The 15,528-nt window shown below is 31.1% G+C and overlaps 1 protein-coding gene across 1 annotated transcript; it reads left to right on the top strand.

Moving 5' to 3' along the window:
• The first annotated feature begins 673 nt into the window (after window positions 1-673).
• Window positions 674-8,259, top strand: LOC143080364 (epidermal differentiation-specific protein-like). Its single transcript, XM_076256180.1, has 8 exons — window positions 674-736; window positions 1,288-1,409; window positions 2,536-2,689; window positions 3,983-4,122; window positions 4,819-4,948; window positions 5,443-5,647; window positions 6,184-6,346; window positions 6,933-8,259. Exons 1-8 carry the CDS (start codon window positions 707-709, stop codon window positions 7,084-7,086), a joined length of 1,098 nt encoding a protein of 365 aa, XP_076112295.1. The 5' UTR covers window positions 674-706; the 3' UTR covers window positions 7,087-8,259.
• Window positions 8,260-15,528: the final 7,269 nt, after the last annotated feature.

Here is a 15,528-nt window from a genome sequence, read left to right on the forward strand (position 1 = left end):
TCGTAAATTTAAATTTTAAAACAACATATATTTTTCTTTTCTGACATATTTGCGGCATTAATTTCCCTGTAATAAAGGTACAAGACCTACTTGATAGTTTGTTTTATTTAGTTTCATGTTTACATTGCATTTCAAAGCAAGGAGCCAAAACAAACATACAGATACATGTTATATAATTTCCCATAACATCTCGAAGGGTGTAACAATTCGTGGAAATATTTCGGGTTTCTCAGTTTCGCCCTCCAAAAGTATATATAAAGCTGTAATGCCATGAAATACGCCAAACCATTCAACTTCCATACAAGGTAAGAAAATGTACTCTCTTATGGTTGTGACCTTTTATCTATTATATTTCCTGCATGAAATTATTTATCTCGTATGACACTGCATGGAGTATGATACGAAAAAGTGATCTGAAAACTGCGTAAATTTGATTGGCTTATCCATTATCATAAGACGATATTACAAAACATTCATTGAAATATTCACTAAGAAATATTTTTTCATGCCATGCTTTATGCTCATTTTAACATGGGCACCCATTATTTTTGTCAATGTCTTTTTAGTACCGAGCTTTGGCCATAAGAGTACAATTATAACAGTATGCTTATTATTTTTTTTACAAAAGATTATTTCAATTATAAATATGAACAAACATACTTTTTAATTGACATGTATCATTTCTTTTTAGAATTCCAAGCAAGTCATGGCATGTACAACGAACAATCAACCACAAGTATTTCTTTACGTTTTTGTATAAAACATATCTTCTACATATTTATGATACTAGTAATAACAGTATTATTATATTTCTGTTAAAGCTTTTTAATTTTTTCTTCTGAATATTATTATTCTAGTTTTTTTTGTTATCTGAGAATTGCAATTTACTTCTTTTATCTTAATTTGTTGGAAATTTTCATAAATTAATAACACATCTCATGGAATTTATTTCATTACTTGGTTTTCATAAACTGTATTGCATATGTCTATTAAACTTACTTCTGTATTAACATTTCTGAATACACTCTTTTCGTGTTAACAACCTTTACTCGCTAAAATGCGTTTATTTTTAAAAAATTATCTATTAATTAGTTATATTATTTAGTCTCCAATATTTACTCTGCAAGCCAGCCATTTCTATCCATCACGGAAAACAATTTGAAAAAACTAGATTTTTGTTTTAAGGTAAAATAAAAAGGAAAAAAAATGAAATTTATTGTGAACAAAGAACTAGTTGTTTTAAAAAAAGAAATATACCAAAAACATAATATCGTGTTATTTTTACAGATCACGCTGTATGAACTGCCTAATTTTGAGGGTAGATCGAAAATATTCACGAAGAAAAATGCAAACCTGATAGATGCAGGATTTTTTGACTGTGCATCAAGTGTTGAAGTACAAGCAGGAGTGTACGTTTTTTTTATGTTTATGTTAAAACAAGTTGTAAATAAAAAAAAGTTTGAAAAATAGATCAATACATGCAATTTTAGTGCGTATGTCTGCATGATTAATGTATGATGAAAAAAGCGTAAAATCAAAAATATGGCCACACAAAACGAAACACACTAAAAATGAACGGCGAAATTGGTGTAGCTTGAGTGTAGAACATCTTATTCAACAAGCGATGGAAATATAATCCAATTAGTAATTATCGACAAGAACAATATGTGTCGGCGATACTTTAATAAATTTCAAATACCCAAACAGACATATGTATTAACTGTTCGATTATAAACTGGGCAGACTCTATATTTGTGATTTGGGTGGATGTGTTCGTATATTATTTAACAAAAGTCATTTCGAAGATGAACTTCAAATGTTTAACAAATCGTTTAAGTGAAAAAAAAAGTTACATCATATGATACTATCGTTTTCACTTCTCATAAAAAATAGTCATGTATTGAAAGATTTTGTTTAAGTTGTCAGCTCATGATAAGGTTTATGTGTTTATCAGCTCTTTTGTTGTTTTTTCAGCTTTTTGTTGTTTTATCACATCGGCTGCATATTCCTCGATTGAGAGTATTCGAAATATTAGGGGTTTTATTAATTGGCAGTACAAACTTTAAATGTTCATTTATCGATATTTGTAATGAACAGTATTATGATTTGCTGGTAGTTTACCCCGTTTACGACCACGTGCTTCCTGTCTATCCTATGTAGTGTGTTAATTTCTGTGTCATTTTGCTCTCTTGTGGAGATTTGTATCATTGGTAATCATACCACATCTTCTTTTTTTATATATATTATTTATATACACTACATTTGATCCCATACATGTTTTTATTTATACTTTTCAATGGTATATCATCATCAAGGAAAGGAAAATTGATAATAGGAAAAGATAGATAGACTCTTTTGTCATCAACCTGTACTTGAAGATACTCATGATGTTTATTCTTCAAGTATATTATCGCGCTACTTTTATATTAAAATACTAGTTTTGTTTTTGTTTTACGTGGTATACATTTATTATTTCTCAAATACTATAAATATTGCACAACTTTATATAAACGGTATCCGCATGTTTAATTGTAGATGGGTATTGTACCAACACAATGACTATAAGGGGAATATTTGCGTAGCGATGGAAGGAGATAGAATTAACCTCAAGCAAGTACAACCTATAGACAAAGGCATAATTGTTTATGACTTCGATAATATCCTATCTTCATTGAAGCCTTTGAAAGGTGTAAGTATATTTTTACAATATTAGTATTCAGTTTTTAAAATACGAAAAGGAATATTTATTCTATACTGTATACATTCACCGCAAAATTCATCATAGAAACTGCCAGTACTTATATTAAACTGTGGTTTAATATATGTTAGTTTCGTTTTTATATGTGTTTGTCAGTCAAATGTATAACAAAATGTTTTATCGACCTTGGTAATAAACAGCAGAAAGCAGGTTACTTACTAATAAAATAGGGATTTGAAACTTGGTGCAGGAAATGTTTAAACAATAACGACCTATATATATTGTGTCATGCCTTTTTTCAATATATATATATATATATACAAATGCATACTATATACTATTTTTTTCATACTAGTATATCATGTAGTATACTTTGTTTTTTATATCCTATATTCATTTTTTTTAAATATGTTTTATCATATTTTTCTATGTTTTAGAACTATTGTTTTATTTTCTGTTTTTAAATTGGTCATTATTTGGTGAAACGACATAAACAAAAATTGCCGAACTCAATGACGGTTTAAACAATGAGCATCTTTAGATTTTACTTCATTTATAATAAACTATCTGCATTTAGCTATCTCAACTTTAAAGCATGGCTAAATGGAAATATGACAACGGATACGTTCCAATTATTAAAACCTTGATCCAATACGCTTTTCATTGATTCTGATATAGTATAGCCAAATGGGACTCATCACCGTCTGTGTACTACCGTTGCTCAGTATTTTGGTCTCGATAAAAATTAAAAATTTGGACTTGATAGTTCTTCGTCACTTTGAGATTTCAGAATGGGGTTGTTAGTTTTTTGTATGTCTTATGATTTTGTATTTTCCTTATATATCTTCCTCATCTATATCACAGTGGATTTAGCAAATTACTCCACTGAAAACGCTGTTAAGGTTGTATTGATGTCACTGTGAGGTTGTGAGGTTGAAGCCCTCGATATGGGTTATGTCAACTGTGTAACAAGATCGTGTGGCATACATTAATACTCAATACCCGTATATTTTATTCCAAAGTTTTGAATACCTGTACATATAACGTTAAGCCCCAGTCCCACTAGACCACGATCGCACCACGCTCACCGCGATCTCAAATAAATTCAGATCGTGGTGAGGTCGCGGTATGAGCGGCATGAAAATGTTAATTTTCGTTGCTTTCACGATGCTACTACGTCCTCATTACGCTTCTACACCGATCCCGCTACGATTATACTACGTTATCACCGCGCTTATTCTGCGACCTCACTACGCTTGTCAAAACAGTATGATTTCATTTTAGGATTTCACTGTAGCACCAAATATCGAGGTGTTTGAAGGTGATTTTAAAAGTCGTTCAATTAAGTTCAAAGATGACATTCGGGACTTGAGATGGTATAACATGAACGACAAAGTATCTTATATCAGAGTCAAAAGTGGAGGGTAAGTTGACTTTTTGCATTTTTTCCCCTAGATTACAAATTGGTTTTCATACGCGTACTGAATTAGTCATCGATTTCTTTACATATAAAGCAACGTAGTTATCACCTTTGAAATACCAATACTTGTTATACACGGGCTGATAGAGATATTACTTATTATTTGACACCCCCTTATTTGATTACAACACATAATTGAAATAAAAATATTGCATTATTTGGCTTTTTCACCTAAGGTTTATCTGTTTATTTCAACCCCGAAAAATAATCCGACAATTTTGATAAAAAATATAATAACATTAAAATTACAAAGCAATAGGCATTGTCTTTCTTTTGTGTTTGATTTAAATTAGTTATACGTTTTTAAAAACATTTACAATTTTAAACCACGCCTAACACTATTTTCTTTTATTAATTATCATTATAAGATGATGCAAAATTGTAATTTTTATCACGGATTACTGTGTGAGAAATATTCTAAATATACTAAGTTTATATATATAACATATTTTATTATAACAATACTGTTCAATTCGAAGCCATGGTTATTCTGTATTGTTGACTGTCTAATGTATTGATCATATACACTTTATTTTATTAACTTTTTAAACAGCTGTTCAGTATTTTACTTTCTTAAATAAAAAAAAACAAATGATATAAGAAATATATATTTTTTATATATATTGTTTTTAATCAATAGATGGATTGGATTTGAACATGTTAATTTCCGTGGAATCCAGACCCTGTTTCTTACAGACGACCATAAAATGACATCATCAGATGGAGTATTTCAAAATGACAAATATTCTTCTTTCAGAGCGATACAAATTGTATGTTTTATTTTAAGTTAATTGTATATTCTTAGAATTTTGTCATTTAAATGTTTGAGCAGTTAGAAAAGCATATACTCAAAATAATAAAGAGACCGTCAATAAAGGATCGGGTAAAAACATAAGAACAAAAGTGAAAAAGTTATAATTCATTAGTCGTAATACACAGACAACACCGAAAATTGAAGATACTAAGTAAACAATACAGTGATGAAAAAAGCTTGCACACTGTGAGATTAAACAAAATAGGTTCGTGATACAGTGTGCTTTTTTCGGGTAAATGTATATTGTAATTTGTGTATGATCTTCGTACATATGAGTTTTTTTAAGTTGAAGAGAATTTTCTAAATAATTTTCTTGGTAGGTACAATGTCAAAAACAAGGCAAGTTGGGTTGTATATTTTGTTCAATTTGACGATGCAGATATATTTTTGTTTTGAAAATGTTAAAAATGTATCGTCTCATGCATTGAATTAATTTGTGAATCGTTTTAGGCTGAACCGTTGTCACCTGTTATTGTTGACAGAATTGAATTTCACTTGGATCAGGCAAATCATAGAGATATCCCGGTCAATGTATTTCTATGGAGACAGAAAAACAAAACAAACACTTTACAAAGGTTGTCTATCACCAAAGAAAAGTCTATTACCACAGAAGATACATACGAGTTTCGCTGGAACCAAGGAACGAAGATGACATGTGAGCTATTATTCATGTTATTATCATATTTAGAAGCCTCAAGAATGAACATTCATTAGATATGCAAATTCGTTTTACTAAGAGATGCATATGTTTCGGATGCGTACACAATTTATATTTAAGTAACTTGCATGTGTTCTTAACTTTTCTGGCGAAATAACCAAATGAAAGATTTTTTTAACAGAACCCGCTTAGACGAAATAGTCATGCAATGCCAAAGGGGTATCCATTAACCATAAATAGAAGACAAAACTCGCTTAATTAGAATTTTCAAAACAATTGTTTACACATATGTTTTCCTTCTCCTATTGTGCTCACTTACGATATTTTAGTATGTATTGCCTGAGTTCCGATCAGACACCGCTCAAAATATCAGAATACAACTTCATTATTATTAAGGACAAATTGGAAATTCAAGACACTTCTCATATATCAAATTTTCATCAAAATTGGCATTCAAGTTAATTACTGAAGATATATTTCTACTGTTTTTATAGCTTGCATGGTTTTTCTGAAATCTTTAATAACGTTTACAGCACATTTTGAGATGACTCTTGGAATCCCAGAAATCGGCTTTGGAGGTAGCATGTCGATTGGAACGGAAGTTTCCCACGATATTGGATCAACACAAGGAACGAAAACTGCTAAAACAGAGACCTGGACAGTCCATTACCCGTCGGATATACTACCCCAAACTGAGTAGGTACCCATTTTAAAGATTGCGTTTGTCATTTGAAAATCATTTAATTGATTAAGAAACTAGTGCATCTCGAAATGTGTAAAAATTATGTGTTATTGTAAATAAGAGAACAACGATAACCAACATTTTGCTGATGTTGCTTAAATGTTTTCTTTAATGTCTTTTGACACTCCTTTTTCTTTAATAAGTTACTGTCATTATTTTAAGTATAATACTTTACTGAATATGTTTTATTCCATATTATGACATTTTGACTTAATTTAGATACAGATAGAACTGACTAAGCAAAATATATTTTTATACTATGCAGTAATTTTAGTAAGGTTAAGATACAAAATGGCCATTCCAATCAAACATATTTTCACAGATATATGCAATTAATTGACATGCATTTCAAATAATGTTTTTTTTTCAAACTATATTGTCCAGAATTTTTAACTGCATATTGTTTTTGAAAGCAATAGTATATAAGTATACAATGAAAAATAAAATCGACCACGTCTTCAGCGTATTTTACTTGTATCTAATATAGGATTATGTTAAACTACTCAACGAAATATATATTTTTGCTTTGATTGTTGATAGATTAAAGCTGACTTCAAATTTAACACAAGCCAAGTTGGATGTTCCATTCACAGCCCATTTTAAACAAGGAAACAAAAAATGGGAAGAGAGAGGCACTTATTGGGGAGTACAGTACTACGGCTTTATTACAGAATTCGAAGAAACACGTCTCTAAACTATTGCAGTGGAATAGGAATTCTATTCCATTGAACAACATAACTTTTTGTTAGCTTATTTAAGTATTGACATACTAAATTTGCTTTTATATGATATTCAATGAATTTATAACATGTCAATTTAAGCTGTGTATACCCTTTTCTGTTAATTGATACTGTGTCATCTAAATTATTCGAAATGTGCTTTTTCGTATCCAGTTTTGCTATAACATCATCATTGAAAATTCGAATTAATTAAAACTTAATTTAATGCAAAGACGCCATCATTGAATTCAATTTTTCATACAACTTATATCAATAGTTAAATGCTTAGTTGATAGAATACATTTTTTACCGTTTATGTTATAACATCATTTTTAACAATAGATACACTTATCGCCTGAACTGATTTTTCATTTTCATTTAGATCACATCATTTTATCATCGTATATTAAACTTAATGAAATCACATATTGATTAATGGATGTTGTCTTTGAACCACTATGATTACAGAAAATAGGAAGAAACATTTTTTTACAAATAAAAGGTTAAATTATTTGTCTGACAGATTTGATTTGACATTGACATAAGTATTTCTCTTAGTTATTTTTTCGAGAAGTATTTCATTGATGTGTGCAATTAATCTAGTCAACTCACTTGGAAAAGTAAAAAGGCCAAAAGCATGTATGAAAATTTTGTGAGTGAAAGGCAAATATATTCTACACAGCAAAAACTACATAATGATAACTATTATAAATCATGTGCATATAGTTCCAATGAAATGCTATAAATATCTGTCTATTTCAACTCTAATTGAGGAATAAATTATTGACATTTGCTACATTAACATCTTGTTATTAACTAGCTTTTCAACTAGGTTTAAACCACCATTTTCCACTTAAGAAAATGCCTGTGCTAAGTCAGTGATATGACAGTTTGTATCTATTCGTTTGATATGTTAAAGCTTTTCATATTGCTATTTGATCATGAACTTTTCGTTTTGGATTTTTCTAGGAGTTCAATAGTTTTGTTATTTAACGTTTTATCAAAAACTGTACAAGTTCACGCTTCTCATTCTAAAAATGCTTGATATCTTAAATATTTATAATATCTTAATTTTACCTGATTGATATCAATGATCATTGGTTGTAAACCAAGCAGCAAGCAGAAAAAATAAAAGCATTACTACGCACTATTCGTGTTGAATTGTTATTCTCCTGTTCTTTAAAATTTATTAAAACAACTTTAGCATAGTCCAGAGGGGCTGGTTTTGTTGCTACGAAGTCACAGAAGCAATGGTTCGAATATATGTATACATTAGGACGTGAGCCCTGTAAAAGCACGTTTTTTCCGATAGAAAATGTATGTTATAATGTTGTCACATGTTTAGACGTATATTAAAAAAAAAAGGATATTTGATGTGGCGACATTGTTAGTAACTTTATCATCCTTTAAGACAAACAAAACAGCTGATCTGAACTATAAACTATCTACTTTTCACTTTACATTCTTTGACGAGGAAAGGCATAACTCTACAAACGAAAGATATGTTTTATATAACCAAGTTGGTTGAGTGGTAAAGACAGTTCGTAATTCTATTATTCTGTTTTTGTGTACTGTCCTAAATTAGTTTTAGGTATTCGTTATTATTCTGTGGTTAACATGTCGAAATGTTCTATTATATTATTTATTTTTTGTATTTCTCTGTGCTAAGTGTTCTTGCATTTATTTGTACTGTTTCCTGTCATGCAATGTTGTCATTTTAGCGGTATATTTAACATTGCCATAAAGCGCGAGGTTTTGGATAGCCATACAACCAGGTTCAACCCACCATATTTTTTCCCTTAAAATGTCCTGTACCAAGTCAGGAATATGGCAGTTGTTATATAATAGTTTGTTTCTATGTATGTTGCATTGTCGTTTTTTTTCCGCTTCAATGATTCTGTTGTTTCGTGGTTTTTCTCTTATAGTAGATATGTTTCCCTCGGTTTTAGTTTGTAACTGTACAAATGTAAAGCAATCAGACAAACAAAATAAAATAAGCCGCGTACAAAATGAGTAGTCGATAAGGTGACTAAGTGCTTCGGAAGGATAAGCATATTTTGAAGCTTACTTATTTATTATTTACCAGCAATTTAATATGTATATATAGCGTAGCTCGTCGGATACAGTGCAGGCGATTTGGTGTCACGATATCTCAGTAGCACGAGTTCGAATCCCGGCGAGGGAAGAAATAAAAATTTGCGAAAGCAAATTTACAGATCTAACATTGTTGGGTTTGATGTTTAGACGAGTTGTATATACAGAATGTACACAGCCATGTATCACCATCACTGCTGGTGATCCGATTGATAAATCTGTTGTAGAGTTGTCACTGGTTCAGACGTACTTATAAATATAATTACTTTCTGTTACTGTATCTTACATTAATTTGTAGGGTCCTTTACTATAGATATTTCAGCTGAGCTGTAACCAATCCATCTTCTTGCCTTATACATGTTATGTATCATGTACTATATTACGACGCTATATTAAAACTGGTCCAGACGTACTTAAATTGAAAACTACGTTCAAACCTATGATTGCGTTGGATAAAAACCGCAATTTTTATACTTGTGCATGTAAAACAAATTTCGTTCTAGAAGGGTCTCAATACAGCACAAACAACATTTTCCAAAAGACCAAAAAAGTGAAAAAGTATATTTAAACAAAACGCATTTGACTAACAGGTCGAACAACTGATGTTCTTTAACCCTGCTGACTGCCATTGGCGACTGCCAAATAAAATTGAGCACAAGATGTAACAAAATGGATCTTAATATAACGTTAATACTAAACAGAAAACAATTAACTAGTGGATAAGATGTTATGCCACAAACATAAGGCGTCAATATATTTTTGTACACCAGATCCGGATTTCGACAATAAATGTCTCTTCAGTGATGTTAGGGATCGAAACGGTATTTGAAAGGCCATATATAATGTACCCTCATTTTTAGATAGACTCTTGAATTTTAAGAGTCAATAGGATGAACGGATCATATAAATCGGAGGGAAAATATGATACAAGCCCAAACGAAAAAATATAAACAAGTCTAAATTGAAAATTACGTTCAAACCTATGATTGCATTGGATAAAAACCGCAATATTTATACTTGTGCATGTAAAACAAATATATATATATATATATATATATATATATATATATATATATATATATATATATATATATATACGTCTGAGCCAGTGACAACTCTACAGCAGATTTATCCATCGGATCACATATTTATAAACAAGTATAAACTACGCGCAAACCTATGATTGCGTTGGATAAAAATTTAAATTTTTATACGTGTGCATGTAAAACAAATTTCGTTGTAGAATGGTCTAAATACAGCACAAACAACATTTTTTAAAAGATCCAAAAAAGTGAAAAAGTATATTTTAATTTTATATTTAAATATTTTAGGAGAAGATTTTTGTAAAAATTAACGACGACAGACGGACGACAGACGGACGACAGACGGACGACGGACGCAAAGTGATGAGAAAATCTCACTTGGCCCTTCGGGCCAGGTGAGCTAAAAATAAGGAGAAGTGATATGATTGCCAATGAGACAACTAAACATCAAAGTTGAAATGAATTTGATATAATCAATTATAGTCGGCTATAAAAGGTCCCGTAATGAAAAATTTGAAACAATAAATATCGAAAACTCACGGCCTAATTTAAAACAAAACAATTGAAAAACTTATAAGACAGACATGAACCAACGACAACCACTGAACTACGGGCTCTTGACTTGAAACAGGTACATACAGACTGTGGCGAGGTTAAACATATTTGTGTGCGCTTAGTCCTCCTGGGCAAAAATGGGACTGCACAACACAAGACCAACTATAAAAAATCAATTGAATGATTAAGTCATCAATGACTATCATGGACGATATCAGACCAGGCGCATATTAGCTTTAATAAAAAAAAAGGGGGGTCCAAACAAGGGAACACTCTGAAACAATCACAAAATTAAAAAAAAATCGAAAAAAATGGGGTTTCAACCACCAGAACACCCTCTCCCCGCACACCGGATCCACGAATGCAGACTGCATCCATTAAAGTAAAACCTTTAAACATCAGCAACACTTTCAAACTTTACTGATTGGAAGTAATTTGAATTAAAAAAAAAAATGATAACAATACCAAAAAACTGTTATTCTAAAAATAGTAAAAAATATTTTGTAAAAACATATCCCAAGGGACAATCAATCAAGTGGGTGAATTAAACCAGACAATACCATGACAATTTTTAGGAAAAAGACGACCCTTACGCAAGCATGGTGGGATAAGTGTAAAAAAAATCTATAAATGATAAAGACAAATTCAATATAGTAATTACTACAATTTCAGCAAATACCTTTTTTAGTGTTTGAACTTTGTGAAATGAATTAATAGAGGTTTTATAAGAAATATAAACAAAAATAAAGTGCCATCAAAGAAGAATTTTCAAACTAGCCGATTGTATTTATTAAGGTGCTTACAAATACCACAATATACATGCTCTATATGGGCCCAAGGATTTGTATTCTTAGAAGTAAAGTTAAGTAATCTTTATTCAAAGTCGGATTGCATATATACATATAATAACAAGGAAAATATAAGCTTCCAGAAGGTCTATAAACGACTGATATAATTAAATAGTTAAAACAAAAGTAATATGAACAATCAGAATCATCAAGCACAGTTTAATAAGGCTGACCAAAACTTTATGTACCAACATGGTCCTTCATTCCCGTTGTCACAGCAATATTTCTGCTCTAGCCCTACAACAGGAATGTACCCACCACCTAGTATGCAACATGTTTCGCCTATTACACAGTCACAAATATCACAACAGAGACCACCATTGGTGGATGAAATATTTCGACGCATGGACAAATTCCAAGAGAAACTTGATAAACTTGAACAAATTGATAGCATTGTTACTTCAATTAATGCCAAAGTTATCCGCCTTGAACAGGGTACTAAATCTCTCGATGACCGTATGGAACAGGTAGAAAGGTGTTCGCAGCACATCAGCGATAACTATGACAAACACAAGTGTGATCTAACGGAACTTAAAACAGAGGTCAATAACATTTCTAAATCTTTAAAAACTAACAGTAAGGAAGTTAAAAATGTTGGCCATGAATTTCGATCTTCTTTGTCCACGGGGGGGGTCTCTTCCTATATAAAGGTATATACATATGTGCCGCTGGAATGGGTCCCTTTTTTGATCTGTCAAATATATCAATGGGGTGCAATTTTACCGAGGAAATATATCAATAGGTAGTAATTGACCGATATAGGTACTATTTGAGCTGATAGATATATGAATGGGTTATGATTTCGCTGTGAAATATATGTATAGGTAGGGATTTCACAATTATTCAATATATGAATGGGGGGTGTTTTTAAAATCCCAGCTGCACACCTGTACCCAAAATCCCATGTTGAGACCCCCCCGTGTCTTTGTCCGATATGAAAAAGGAAAATGACAAACTAAAAGAAAGTTTTTTGGACGTCCAAATGAAATCAATGTCGAACAATTTGATATTTTACAATATTCCAGAAACTGAAGTTGAAAATTGTCCTGATATCATACTTGACTTTTGCAAAAATACAATGAAGCTCGAAAACTCAGATCAAATTCAGCTGTCAGATGCTCATCGTATTGGTAGAAAAGGCGGGAAGACCAGACCAATGTTAGCCAAATTCTCTTCTTATGTACACCGTGAACTAGTGCGTAAAAACGCTAAAACATTGAAAAATTCTTCGTTTGGAATATCGGAACAGTTACCAACAGATGTTCAAAATCGCAGGAAAGAACTATTACCACTCATGAAAGAACTCAGAGACCAAAATGTAAAAGCCTACTTTGTCAGGGACAAAATTCATGTTGGAGGCCAGGAATATAAACCTTAGCGGTTACCCAGAGAACATGCTTTAAAATATTTATCATGGAACATTAATGGCTTAGAGTCTTGTTATGATGACAATGATTTCTTGAACTTAATAAATAGTTATGATGTGTTATTTTTATGTGAAACATGGTTAAAAAAAGACATTTTGATAAATATTGAAGGTTTCACTATGGTAACTTCTGTTAATAGAAAGAAAAATATAGGCCAAAGAGAAGAAGGAGGTATTGCTGTTTTTTGTAAAAATAATATTTTTGAAGGTATTTCTATTGAAAAAGAATATGATCATGGTATTGTGCTTATAAAGTTTTCTAAGTTATATTTTAATTTGAATGATGATTTATATATATGTTTTGTTTATATACCTCACGAAAAGTCTAATTTTAATCGAATTTGTGATAATGATTTTCATGATGATATAGAAAATATTTTTTTAGAATATAAATATAAAGGTTCAGTTATTGTTTGTGGTGATATGAATAGCCGCACTGGCGAGCTAAATGATATTCTTGAGACTGATAATTTAGAAAAGTATATCGACTGCGTTGAGCCCGATGTATCTCCTACAATTTCAAAACGATGCTCGACGGACAAAGTAATAAACGCATACGGACGCAAATTAATACAACTATGTTACAATACAGGACTAACTATTGCGAATGGTCGTCTCGGTAATGATTCCCTTGGATCTTATACTTTTTGTACATCTAGGGGTCAAAGTGTAAATGACTACTTGCTGGTTTGTCCCGAAAATTATGGTATTATCAAGAACTTTGGTGTAATAGACTTTAATGAATTTTCTGATCATGCTCCTTTATCATACGAGATAGGTCTAAATAACAATATCAAGTGCAACAGTTTGCCAAGTGATCACAAATACCTTAAATGGGACTCTAGTAAAAACCAAGACTATATTCAACTGCTATCACAACATAATGAGATACTTAGTTCGTTGGTCAGAAACATGAATAGTGCCGATGATGTTAATAATGCAGTAAGGGAGATAAACCGTATTTTATATGACAGTGCTTTTGCTGTTTTTGGTAAAACTGTACGGAAACGTAGCGCAACATATGTGAAACGCCATGATAACGATTGGTTTAACCAAAACTGTTCTTCTGCGAGACGAGACTTTAACTCTGCTAGAAATTTTTACCAACGTCATCCAACTGATGCTAATCGCCAGCATTTTATTTTAGCCCGAAACAAGTACAACCGAACAAAACGGTTGGCGGTGACTAACTATAAGCGAGCTAAAGGTCAGGAACTCTGCGAATTTGCCAAATCTGACCCTCGAAAATTTTGGTCGGCATTTAAACCAATGAACAAAAATAAATGTCTTGCTGACAGTGACTTACTTATTAAACATTTCGAACAGTTACTTGGTGGAAACCCTCCTGATATCTGCGAAGAAGTTATAAATCTGATTGAATCTAACTCGTTTTTAAATGACATTGTTATAGATTCGCTGGATAATGAAATCTCCGAAAATGAAATTCTGCAGTCTATCTCAAAACTTAAAACTGGAAAAAGTGCGGGAAGTGACAATATTATTAATGAAATGTTTATTGCCGGGCCGAACTTTTTTGCTCCGATTTTGAAAATGATTTTTAATTTCATATTCAATAGGGGAATTTTTCCTGATTTTTGGTCAGAAGGAATCCTTATAACAGTTCCAAAAAGTGGAGACTTATCCGACCCAAATAATTACCGTCCTATAATTCTAGTAAGTGTGATGTCTAAAATTTTTACATCTATTTTGACTAACAGATTGATCAATTGGGCCGATGACGAAGAAAAGCTTATTGACAATCAGTTCGGATTTCGACCAGGCCGGTCAACTGTTGATGCCATATTCATTTTACATGGAATCATACAACAACAACAAATATTTTATTTGCCAATCACGGCGCCCAGAATGAGCAGAATAATTATAATATAATTTTCAAACATAATGTAGAGTAAATTCAAAATAGGTTAAACAAAGTACATAATATGATTGATTTTGATTTGGTTGATTGATATAATATTAAAGAAAATGAAGTAGGCAATTTGTAAATAATAAACATATATAATACAATATGACCAATAGTCTGTTATTCTGGTCCCTTTATTGGACAGCACACCTCGTAGTAAATACTAATAATTTATCAAATGTAAAAGAAATAACTTATGTAAATGCATATTTGATCATACATAATTTTATATAGAGAAATCTAATTTAATATTGTATTTCTGTTTATATTTAAAACCTCTAATAACTGACAAATTATTATCAAAATGTTTTTATCTTCATTTCCCATTAGCCAAATAAAAAGAGATTTGTTATCAAGTTTTGAAATATTTTTATTTTTACTATATATTTTGCTTAGAAAAGGATTTCTAACATTATCCAGAGTTTTACATGTTAGAAGAAAATGCATCTCATCTTCTATTTCCTCATTACAGAGTTTGCATATTCTATTTTCTAGTTTAATATTAAAATAACGACCTTTTTCTATTT

This window comes from Mytilus galloprovincialis, chromosome 6, assembly GCF_965363235.1.
Source record: "Mytilus galloprovincialis chromosome 6, xbMytGall1.hap1.1, whole genome shotgun sequence".
NCBI lineage: Eukaryota > Metazoa > Mollusca > Bivalvia > Mytilida > Mytilidae > Mytilus > Mytilus galloprovincialis.